Genomic DNA, 12854 nt, shown 5'->3' on the forward strand with positions numbered 1-12854 from the left:
CTCAGCTCTTCATCAAAAGTTTTAATTTCTCTTGAAAAACTAGGACGGCCAAACCTTTGATCTTGTTATAATTACCCTCAACATTATTATACATATCATTACTGCTATGTATGGCATGCTAAAAGTTTAGAAATAGGTAATAACACCTTTTTTTGCCCTACATGATAATGAAAAGGAAACAAAAGATTGGTACAGGATCTTTCATTCTCATTTTATGGTATACATGTATTTAGTTAGCTCCATATTAATTTTTATACCCTATAGATTGAATTATCTCTCCTATTTGTCTCCCCCCCCCCCCCCCCCCCCACCCCCCATTAACATAATTATACCCCATACATTTAGTTATATCCCCTCCCCCATAACATAATTATATCCCCTATACATTTAGTTACCTCCCCTATTTGTATTCCCTATAAATTTGATTACCTCCCTTGCTTGTATGCCCGTTAAACATTTAATTACCTCCCCTATTTGTATTCCCCCCCATCCCCCGATAACATAATTATATCCCCTATAAGTACCCTATGAGTACCTCCCTTGTTTGTATCCTACTGTACCTCCCCTATTTGTATCGTCCTGTACATTTAATTACCTCCCCTATTTGTATCCCCCCCCCCCCCCCCCCCCAATAACATAATTATATCCCCTATTCTTCCCCTATAATTTTGAGTACCTCGAGCTCCCTTGTTGTATCCTACTGTACCTCCCCTATTTGTATCGTCCTGTACATTTGATTACCTCCCCTGTTTGTATCCTACCTCCCCTATTTGTATAGCTATGTATATTTTCTCCCCTGTTTGTATCGGTGTTATTATAATTTTTGACAGCCATTTGGTCATACTTAATGAAACAGAAATCAAAATGTCGAGAAACCATGGTTTCCCAAGTTGTATGGATACAGCCATATGTATCTATAACTAACACATTTACTTTTTACCCATGATGCTTTCCTGCGGACGTCGCTCACACAGTCTCTGGTGTTGACCAACATACAGAAGAAGTATGCAAAGCTTGAGGTCAGCTATTTGTCATGCTTTTACATAAGTATACATCTTATTACACCAAATATTGTATTACTAACTTGCTTGTTATGATTTAGCCCTGTACAGCTCATAGTTTATCCACACCCTGACCAATCAATCGTTCCCTCTAGTGGTTGGTATGTTACAGAATAATCATAAAACCTGGTTGTAGCGATTAATTATTTATGTAATAATGTAAAAGCTTTTTAAGTTTTGACCAATAATTAAGTGTTGTCTTAAAGAGTGTCTTTTGAAAATGCCTCAATTACCATGGCAACCACAATTACACTCATCCTTGTGGTTGATAAAAACAGCAGCTATGAATTCTACTTCTGGGAGTAGGTAAATTTTGTATATTAATTTATTACAAAGTGTTCCCTTTTAGTGATTTGTATAAACAGCAGTGATTTACCATTATGTTAATCCTGATTATCACTAAAGTCTACTTCTATAGTGACAGGTAGATAGTTGGACAAGTTGAGTCTGATTCAAGTGTTTGGTAAAGATATAACCCAACTCTGGAAAATTCTTCTGTCCTTAAGTATGTAAATTTTAACTTTTTATACAACATCATTTACAACATTACTTGGATCTTTTTCATGCCGCTAGTTTACTACAGGTGTGCGACACAGAAAATGTGGAAAGATTAAATCTTAAATTCAAGCAGAATTTATTTTTGTTTACTTTTGGACATGTTTTGCATTCCTTGTTGAGTATAGAGCGTAATGAAATGAGAGCTCAATTTAAATAACACATGTCTTATTAGTAGATAATATGGTGGAATTAAGAAAGTGTTTTTCATTAAGCCTGATGATTTTTCCATTAATTATTTTGTAGTCATATTGGTGTTGGAACTAACAAGAAAAAACCTAAATTAAAAATATCAGAATTATGATTACTGACAGTTTCTGGTTGAGTGTTGCTTTGATTCCAAATCATCTTGATCTGAGATGACTTTAAACTATTTGTGCTTTTTACATTTCTCTCTGCAGTAATTTCAAAATAAAACTTCCTTTAGAAAACATGAATTCATTATAAATGTCTGTGATCAGATTTATAATTTAAGCGTGGCTGAACCATTTTTCCTCAGTTAACAACCTAGCTGTTCTTTAACTAAAAATTGTTTTTATTCAGTATTTCATCAACAGATATTTTTTATCATTTCTACCTACAAATGTATATCAGGACTCTACTTTTTCCACAATTAGCAAATTATTGTCATTTATAAGATATATCCTTTTATCATCATCTATGAAAAACATCAATTTTGTTAAGATTTTTGAATATTTAAAAGTATTATCGATTACTATCATATTTTACATGGATTACCATCTCATACAGATATACTTTTATCATAATAATCAGGATTGATTTTCTTTTTCCTACCACACAGAGTCAGGTATATATATAATGTCCGGTAGTTGTATTTCTATATATATCACCTGTACTACAATACTAAACATTGATAAACGTTGTCCTCTCTTGCGTGACTTATTCTGTTTCTGTCTGTAGCAATTATATAATTCTTGGACAGGAGAATGGGTGAGATCCTTGTTTGAAAGTATTGGACCAAATCTCTCTAAATTTCTCCATGTGATAATGGAAATCATTTGCCCATTTATGTATTATTATTAGTGGTTGTTTGGGACATTTTGGTAACAAATAAGGTTTTGTAATTTCCATTTATTATTATATCAAAAGAGTAATAATATTTGCAGATGCATTCAATGAAAAAAGTGTCTGTTTGAAAGAAAAGATTTGATTGATTCCATATTTGGACATGGAGAAGTTATTGAGATTGGTAGCCCCTGCCAACACCCTATACTGTTATGAAAGTGGCGTGTATGTACATGTCTAAAGTCTTATAGATATAACATGTAACTAGGCACATTGCTGTTCTTTTAGCGTGAGTCTGCACGAGATATAGTAATGGATGTAAGTTAATGCAATTAACTCGGAACAAATCTTTTTAATTTATGTGTGTGATTTGTTTTAACATCTTTATTTCTGTATGATAAATGTTTCTTACAAAGCAGCAGGTATCAGGATTAAAAAATCCATTATGACTCCAAATCCTTTTTGACACAAAAGTTTTGAGTCTTTGAACATGTCCAATAGCCATTTTGGTTATCTGTTGGGTTATACTTGGCTTTGGGTCAAACCTGGTCTTTGTGAGCTTCTTGTGTTGATGTGCTGCTTTGAGTATCTTACAGAATTTAATATGAAGTTTAGATAAGATTCAGATGATATATAGTAATTCTCATTCCAAGATATTTCGGTTTCCTTCTCTGACATTTATCACTGTACACATTAGATCTCCTTTCTTTACACCAATGAGTATCCTTTTCCATCAATATGCTTCTCTAAAGGTTTAAAAAATATAATGTGAACTGAAGCCATGGTTTAACAGACTGGCCATTTATATGACAGTAGTCAAAAAGAACCAGAATTGTTTGATTACAATTAACTAAACTGAGGTTGTTGATTTCAAAAAATAATTTCATCTAGAAATTGACAGTTCTTAGAATAAAATGTATAAAAAAATGTATGGAAGGATTCTTGGAAAGGATATACTTTGGTGTCAGAGGTTATGGTACAGTTCCAGGTACACTGTGTCCCCTTTCTCTATGACTTTTCACCAGTGCTCTTTGCTTGTTTTAGGAAGTTTATCGTAAGGGCGAGGAGTCTGCTTTTGACCAGTTCTTGGTATGATGGGAACAAGTTGTCCTGTTTTGGTTTTAGGCATTACCATGGTGGGCTTTAAGTTGACATGCATGTTGGGACCTTGTCACCAGTACTCAGATCACCTGTACCTTATGTCAATGCTTTTGTAGATTGTGTTCCAGTATAGTATGTATAGTGACATCCACACTGGGCTGATAAACACGGCTTATCCTGGACCAGGCAGCCATTTCACAATACACTGGTACTGGTGTGTTGTAAAATGGTACACAGGTCAAGAGAAAGAAGAATATATCACTTATTTAATGCAGATGATTCAGTATTTGCTGTCTCACTCGTGAATATGTATTGTATATCATTTTTATTAATGGGTCATAAGGCCAAGAGTCAATTAAATTGATTGAATTGTAACTAAACCTTAGGTTACGAGTATTAATAACTAGAGTTTACATAACTAGCACACAGTATATTAGCCTATGGTGTCACATTTGTCAGATAATATTTCTCTGTTCCATGATACACCAGATTTGTTAGTGTTTTGTTCCATGTTTGCCTGTGTTATTTTGAGTATTGTTTTACTTTTATTGTAGTTTATTGTTGGTTGAGGATTCATACAAGTCTGTATATACACTGTTAGAGGAACACAACTTTAATCATGTTTGACATGTTAACTTTGTGAAGGATAAAATCCAAGTTATCATTTAGAAGTTAACATTAATGACCATTATTTGTCCAGATTATCAACAAAAAAATTACCTTTATAAACCCAAAATCAATCATGTCAAAGGTAATTTTCAGCCTGGTGTTAATGTAGAAATTTTACATTGAAACTTACCCTAGACATTGATATATAACTTACAACATAACATAACTTATAGAGGATGTTACGTAAGCCCCATCATTCTTAGACTTGTTTATAACTGAATGCTCCATTAGTCTCAGTTATAACTGGAATAAGGATGTTAAGCCCTGTCATTCTTGAGCTTGGTAAGTTATAACTGAATGCTCCATCAGTCTCAGTTATAACTGGAATAAGGATGTTAAGCTCTGTCATTCTTGAGCTTGGTAAGTTATAACTGAAAGCTACATCATAACTTGAACAAGCCTGACTAATTTAATTCATTTCAATGCTTCCACAAGGAATCCAACCCGGACCTCTTGCGCTCGATTGATTAGGAGGAGATTGTAACCCTGGTAAATACTAGCCACAATTTACTGCTTGGCTAGAGAGATCTCCTCTTTAGCTTGATCAGTTAAGCATTGAACTAGTGATCCAGATGTTCAGGTGGGTTTGAAAGTGGAGGCTTTGGAATGAATTTAGTAGATCATCCTCTCTCTTATATTGACACCCATTTAGGGAATAGGGAATAATACTTATCCTTGGGTTTACTTGTGAAAGCATTGCAGTAACCCCTGGAATTTGAAGACAAGTTCTTCACTGTAGGGAGATTATGTAAATCTGCAAAATACTACTAGTCACAATGTATACTACTTGGCTAGAGAGATCTTCTATCTAGATCGATTGGTTAAGACTAGTGATCTAGAGGCCCATCAATCAGTCAATTAACTTACTACTGATTTCCTGCTTGGCCACTTGTTTACTGACTATACACAGTGTCTTTCAGACTTGTATGAATTCTCATTATGTTGCATGAATTTAAAGGCACTTGGTTTGATTTTCAATGTTTGTCAAATGCACATTTGAAAAAAAAATTATTTAAAAAAAAATTATTATGCAATGTGTATTCAGAAAGCTTCAGATATGAATCAGTCTAGAGAAATTCTTGGTGTCTCTTATAGTTTCTTTCTTTAATAGGTATTTTATAATGAGTAATGATGCAATTTACCTGGAGGTGCATGTCAAAAATATTCTTCACCATTTCTTTATTATACAGGGAAGTTAAATTGCTTTTAGAATGAATAGAGGGGTTATTAACTAGTTTCATAATTGACATATTAAATGGAACAGATATCTATGAGATTGTTCACCTGCTTTAGAATTACTTTGTAGGAAACGAGGATCATTTGAAATATTGATGTGCAAAAAAATAATGTAAAATTGGAAGTTTTGAAGGCTTAGAAATTGCCCTTGTTTAGTGAATGGCTGAAAGAAAAATATAATGAACTTGTGTTCGTGACATGGAGCTCCCGGAATATTTTGTAAATGTGGTGTGTCAGCTAGAAATGTTCATTTGCTGAACATAGAATGTTTGAAGTTGTTTAATGATGAGATGGTTTTGTTACGCTAACTGATACATTGGAAACGGTTTGTGTTTTCCTGCCCAGCTTGAGTTTTGTCACATGAGAAACATGACCTCTGTATACCTGTGTCAATGCTGCTCAACCCTTGTCTTCCTTTCTCGTTAACTCCTCAGACACCTCCTTGTTAACTAGTGGCAATAATTTATTCCTTAACTACAATAATTATGGGTATCTGGTCTACATGAGAGACTTGTCCATTCTGTGTAAACTTTTGAGACTCATCCATTTTCTAATTTGATTCATCTGTTCTCGAAGTTATTTTATAAAACCCTGCAATTTAATGATAAATAGTCAAGAGTTTTTTGTTATACAATTTATAAAAACAAATCAAGCTTTATTATAATGCAGTGTTACTATTTCTGAAAGGAATTTGTTCTTCCTTTTTTAAATGTATGTTACAGTTGTGTACAAACAAATTTACTGTATTGTTTAATTAAGTGAATAATGTTAGTTGATGGAAATAATGTAAAGTTGAAGAAAATTATTGTTCATTTAGTGCTATTGACCTTTAAGACAATAAACAAGTCAGTTACTTCAAAATCTAAAATTATGTTGATTTCATTACACAAACAGAATCCCATGAAAGCTATGAGTGCAAGACTGTGGGCCACCTTGACTGGCATGGTGAAGAAACTGTTTGCTCCTTTTGAGCTGGACAAGGAGGTGATGCCACCCATACAGAGGAGGTTTACCTTGCCCTACTCAAGGAGCAAGGAATACTTGTAAGTGTAGTCCTACTACAAAATAACCAGTATCATTAACTTTAAGGTAGAATCCTACACTTACCTCTACAACAAAGTTAAGGCAGTGTCCTACACTTACCCCTACAACAAAGTTAAGGCAGTATACTACAATTACTCTACAACAAAGTTAAGGCAGTATCCTACATTTACCCCTACATCACAATTAAGGCAGTGTCCTACACTTACCCCTACAACAAAGTTAAGGCAGTGTCCTACACTTACCCCTACAACAAAGTTAAGGCAGTGTCCTACACTTACCCCTACAACAAAGTTAAGGCAGTGTCCTACACTTACCCCTACAGCAAAATTAAGGTAGTATCCTACACTTACCCCTACAGCAAAATTAAGGCAGTGTCCTACACTTACTCTACAACAGAGTTAAGGCAGTGTCCTACACTTACCCCTACAACAAAGTTAAGGCAGTGTCCTACAATTACTCTACAACAGAGTTAAGGCAGTGTCCTACAATTACCCCTACAACAAAGTTAAGGCAGTGTCCTACAATTACTCTACAACAGAGTTAAGGCAGTGTCCTACAATTACTCTACAACAGAGTTAAGGCCGTATCCTGTTATTACCTCTACAACAAAGTTAAGGTAGAATCCTACACTTACCCCTACAACAAAGTTAAGGCCGTATCCTGTTATTACCTCTACAACAGAGTTAAGGCAGTATCCTGTTCTAACCTCTAAAACAAAGCTAATTTCAAAGCAGTATCCAGGAATCAGTTTGTATGTCCAGCCTCCACCATCTTGTCTGTCTATTGACAGAATCATTTTTGGCAACTCCTGCACTTTCATTCTGAATTTTGTAAAATATTTCATCAACCCAATCATCACATTCAAATCGTGCACCAGTTATTATCATACAGCTACTTTTCTGAGAGTTATTGAGACAGTTGCTACTGACAGTTTTAAATTTGCATCGGAACATTACAGGGGACATTATTTTTGCAGCTTCATGCAGGATTTTGGGTTATAGCTAGCTATAGCCTACAATAGGGATTGAAGTGACGTCAATTTGTTGTTCATTGACACCTTTTGATGATGATGCATATATTCCACCATAAATGTATTTTTTTCACCACTCGTGTTTGGAGTGTCCTTCATATAATGTATAAGATGTATTTATTGTGAATTCAGATACGATATCCCAGAGGATCGGGAATCTTTCTTCTCATCAGTGGCAAGGACCCGCATTGTTAATTTCATACTCCGAAGGAAGGCATTTTCAGATGACAAAAACCACGAGTATGCCTTTGGTGGGTAATTATAACAATCTGTATCCTAACATCAAAAAATCAACATCTTAAAACTCAAAAAATTCTGCTAATAGCTAATTTTTAGCTCACCTCTTATTGTTTAAAACAAACTTCAATGTATAAGGCTTTCTTCTGGATCTTTTGTTGCTATATAACAGATATGGTTTTATTTTACAGGTATTAACAAAATGATCGCAGATGAATACTACACTGCTGCTTATCCCCTGCATGAGGTAATTCAGCTTTAAGACTATCGGATTCAGAGATGCATTGATCTACTGTTTTTCAACTCTTACAGCATGATGTATGGCTTGACTTAGGTTTCTTTCTGTAAATTGTAGGAGAGAAAAGGTTTCTTTCTGTAAATTGTAGCAGAGTCTTCAAGTCTCTTTTGCTTTAATTTGGTTACAAATTACCTATGCAAATGAGGCAACACTGCAAATTATGCAAGTCATTAAATAACACCTGTAGAAAGTTCATACAGACATATGCTCTCCCTGTCAGTCTCCTGCTGGTTAATCTGGGAAATAAGTTTACCTGTTTGTCTGTCTGACCCAACTCCGATGTTTCTGCATTATGGTACGAGGTCATATCTCTGGGGTCATGCCTATGGGGTCATGGCTATACTTAATGTGCTGAAATAGCTTCATTATACATATAACATGTTACAAAGCATTTTCATATTTGTCATTGCCCTGTTTGATGGAGTTATGGCCCTTTTGGATATAATAGATTGTCAGACCAGTACTCACTGTCCTTGTTGTAAGTCATCCTTTGAATGTTATTATAGGGCCATTGGAAGGCTGGATCAGCTGAGAACGAGAGAAAGCGACTGTATGACCACTGGGCTAACCTCAAATGTTTCTTCAAGTTCCAGCCCCTGGATCATGTCAGGTTTGTCATTATATTGGTGTTGTACACTAAATTTTATATTGGAAATTATTGAACCAACTTCAGAAAAAATGTAACTACAAAAATTTTAACCTATGTCTCCATTAATAATCATAGAAAATGTAACTATTGGTTTGGTGTTTTAAAGGAGTTACTTTGGTGAAAAGATCGGACTCTACTTTACCTGGCTTGGATTCTACACCCAGATGTTGATCCCCGCATCTATTGTTGGACTCATTGTGTTTATCTATGGCTGTGCTATCTCAGGCTCCAGCTACCCGGCGTAAGTATTACTTTATAACACAGGGAGGTTAAACTTTACACAATATACCAAATACTCTATGAGGTCGAACCAAGGTTACTACATACCACACACCTAGGTTACTGTATACCACAAAGGTCGACCAAGATTACTACTGTATATCACAGAGGTCGACCAAGGTTACTACATACCACACACCTAGGTTACTGTATACCACAAAGGTCGACCAAGATTACTACTGTATACCACAGAGGTCGACCAAGGTTACTACTGTATATCACAGAGGTCGACCAAGGTTACTACATACCAAACACAAAGGTTACTGCATGCCACAGAGGTTGACCCAAGGTTACTACATACCAAACACAAAGGTTACTGTATACCACAGAGGTCAACCCAAGGTTACTACGGTATACCACAGAGGTCAACCAAGGTTACCACATACCAAACACAAAGGTAACTGTATACCACAGAGGTCAACCTTAGGTTACCACATACCAAACACAAAGGTTACAATATACAACAGAGATCGACCCAAGGTTACCACATACCAAACGTAAAGGTTACTGTATACCACAGAGGTCGACCCATGGTTACTACTGTATACCACATAGGTCGACCCAAGGTTATTACATACCAAACACAAAGGTAACTGTATACCACAGAGGTCGACCAAAGGTTACCACATACCAAACGTAAAGGTTACTGCATATGCTATGGTTCAGCATACATGGTTTAGCATCTTGTGTCAATATTTACATTTAAAGAACTTTATAACCACACAAATCCGAGGTTATGATATTGTAAAAATTAATGAAAGGAAAGGGTAGAAATTTTTACATCCACGTCCTGAATTGCTAGAAATGATCATGCATTTATCAAACTTTTGTCAAAGTCTTCATTTTACAGTTGTATAGTTTCATGAGTTTCATGCCCAATGAGATGTAGTTATACAAGTGTACAAATACTTGTGAAGACTGTTATTGTTTATATATTTTTTCATTGTTGTGTCTGTATTTGTTATTACAGAGTTGAGATTTGTGATAAGAAGAATAACTTCACCATGTGCCCATTGTGTGACTACCAGTGCCCTTACTGGAGCCTCAGTGATACGTGCTCCAATGCCAAAGCCAGTCGCATCTTTGATAATGGAGGAACAGTGTTCTTTGCTATATTTATGGCATTTTGGGGTAATTAACTTTGATAACATTAATTGATTTCACAATGGAAATTATATTTAGCTTGCCAGGACTAAGTCCAGGTGACCTGTTGGTATACCTGTCTTGTTGGCGTCGTCTGTATACAGCGAGGCTAAAGTTTTTATAAAACAATGCTGTGTCATGATCCTCGGTAGTCCACCTGTCATCAAAGATATTTTTTAAATGAATCTCGCCTTTTTACATCATTTGCAAGAGCCTGATGTATTTTTGCCATAAATGTATCCCTCGTCAAGTTTGATAAATGAAGATAACCTGCTTGTTTTTATATACATGACACTGGAAAGCCTTTCCTTTCTATGCCCTGTTTTTATATTTTCCTATATAGTCCAATGTACATCTTTAACTATTATGTAATTCTGTAAACTTCCATATTTGATCCCATATACTTAATTTCATTAATCATTTAATCACTATTTTTGTCGTTGTGTATTTATCTTTATAAATCACGCCTTACAATAAAATACTGTCAAGGCTGCCCACAGCATTGAAGAATGTAGAAATAAAAAAATATTTACTCTTGTTTTCTTAAGGCACATTGTTTTTGGAGTTTTGGAAAAGAAAAGAAGCTACGTTACAATATAGATGGGATCTGACAGATTTTCATCGTGAAGAAGTAAGTTTGGTTTTTAGCTATCTGTTTTGGACTGTCTTAATCATGATATTTATTAGTCCCTCAACAGACACTAGGAGAGGGGGAAGACAGGACTGTAGTTTTGTGTTGTGTCCATCTTCCTGCTGTCCTTCTGCGTATTATCTTGTCCACACTCAATGTCCCGCATTGAATCCCACATTGGCACTTCACATTTGGGGCGCATGAAATCACCTAAATAAGGTGGTGTATCACAAACCTAAAGTAGGTCACTCTGACCTACGTTGTGACCTTTGACCCACATCAAAGAAAAAAGTTGTTCAGGCTCTATCTACAGTCTTCTTCGAGATTAGGCAGTGTGTCACATACCAAAAGTCAGTCCCTCTAACCAACACTTCAGAACTACTGAGATTGAGTGCTGTACACACACAAAAAAAAAACTGGTTCTTTTCTCTATGTATGTTAAGTGATAATTTAGATACAGAGGAGCCCACTTATTTGCATATCGGTTATTTGAATATCCCGCTTATTTGCATAAAATTCTCAGGTCCCGATTTTTTTCTTCTTTATCTTTGTATTTTAATCCCGTGTATTTGCATCGACTAAAACACCGACTCCCGCTTATATGCATATAAAAATTCCAAAAAATCGAAAAAATTTAATTGATTTTAGGGTGCTTTTGTGATTTTCCCGTAATAAAAGTTTATGAAAAGTGTTTTTAACTTACATATTGATTCGACACGATTTACAACGTTATCTAATCATTGGTTCCCACTTCGTCAAAACAGGTTATGTTCGATGCATCGATATCGACATTTAGTTATTATCCAGACCATATCAGTAGCATTGTGAAGAAGAATTACTGAATAAAATATTGATATGTCTCATCTTTTGATGAGATTTGTTTATTTATTATAGCATCGATCCAAACCTGTGTTCTGTGCACTTGAACACTCGCTGAGGCAGGTTGCGATCGCCATGATTGTTTACTAGGCGCGTTGCATTGTGGGGGCATATGTGTAAGGAACGACAACTCTTTGTGTGTGTGCGCCATTTTCCAAAACAAACCCAAACGACAATACACATCTCACGGTCATTCAAGACAGTCTATTGCTTAAGCAGTTCATCATCTATGATCAAACAACTAATATACTCATAGCAGGAACAAAACACATCTCAAGACGATAATGAATGTTTATTGAAACGATCACATTGTACATCGTAGTGCCAACCCACGCGTGTATGACCGATTTCGGACCCACAGACTCGGAGTGACAAGTAGTAAACGATGAAGTACAAATGTATATACAAATATTTGTACATTTACAAAGAATAACAACCCATTTATTTCGTATTTACTCTTATATTTTAAATAATGTTTTTTTTAAAATATGTTTTTAATGCAAATAACGTAAACAATCATATAGCGCCCGTTTTGAGTACCTACCTGACGATCTACATAGTGTATAAGAGGGGCCAATATACCCAACTCCGCCTATACGAATACTCCGGTTATTTGCATATTTTGTCATGGAAAAAGGGCTATGCAAATAAGCGGGGTGCTCTGTATTCAGTTTCCATGCAGCATAATGATACTGTAACATGTATATCCACATTTCAGGTGTAATATTTCTTTTGAATACAATTTATCGGATTTGGGTATCAAATATTTCTAATACAGGAAGCAGTATCATTATTATATATTTAATTTCTAAATTTCTAAATTAGGCAAGTTATATTATCAGTTGAAATAATGGCTGTTGATTTTACCCCTTAAAATGGACAATATCATTGGTCAAATTAGTCACATGGCCTTTTTGAACACATGTGAATATTGATATAAAATTAGTGATATCATTATAAATCAGTAAACGAGACGCAATGAAATAATAAATAGGTGTCACCAGATCCAATTGACA

At 35.2% G+C, this 12854-nt stretch overlaps 1 protein-coding gene across 10 annotated transcripts in view; it reads left to right on the plus strand.

Annotated features, from left to right (window-relative positions):
* The window catches only part of LOC117327809 (anoctamin-1-like), a 57081-nt gene that overhangs the window by 23575 nt on the left and 20652 nt on the right, over positions 1 to 12854 (plus strand). For 6 of the 10 annotated variants that reach the window (XM_033885004.1, XM_033885007.1, XM_033884998.1 and 3 more), the window contains 9 exons: positions 975 to 1019; positions 3687 to 3731; positions 6543 to 6691; positions 7855 to 7973; positions 8151 to 8206; positions 8764 to 8867; positions 9013 to 9147; positions 10156 to 10316; positions 10877 to 10959. In XM_033885004.1, coding sequence (XP_033740895.1) covers positions 975 to 1019; positions 3687 to 3731; positions 6543 to 6691; positions 7855 to 7973; positions 8151 to 8206; positions 8764 to 8867; positions 9013 to 9147; positions 10156 to 10316; positions 10877 to 10959 — 897 coding nt within the window. Of the gene's footprint in view, positions 1 to 974; positions 1020 to 2418; positions 2425 to 2537; positions 2568 to 3686; positions 3732 to 6542; positions 6692 to 7854; positions 7974 to 8150; positions 8207 to 8763; positions 8868 to 9012; positions 9148 to 10155; positions 10317 to 10876; positions 10960 to 12854 lie in introns of all 10 variants that reach the window. The other 4 variants (XM_033885005.1, XM_033885001.1, XM_033885006.1 and 1 more) reach the window with 4 other exon arrangements.

The sequence above is a fragment of the Pecten maximus genome, chromosome 5 (assembly GCF_902652985.1).
Source record: "Pecten maximus chromosome 5, xPecMax1.1, whole genome shotgun sequence".
NCBI classification, from domain to species: Eukaryota; Metazoa; Mollusca; class Bivalvia; order Pectinida; family Pectinidae; genus Pecten; species Pecten maximus.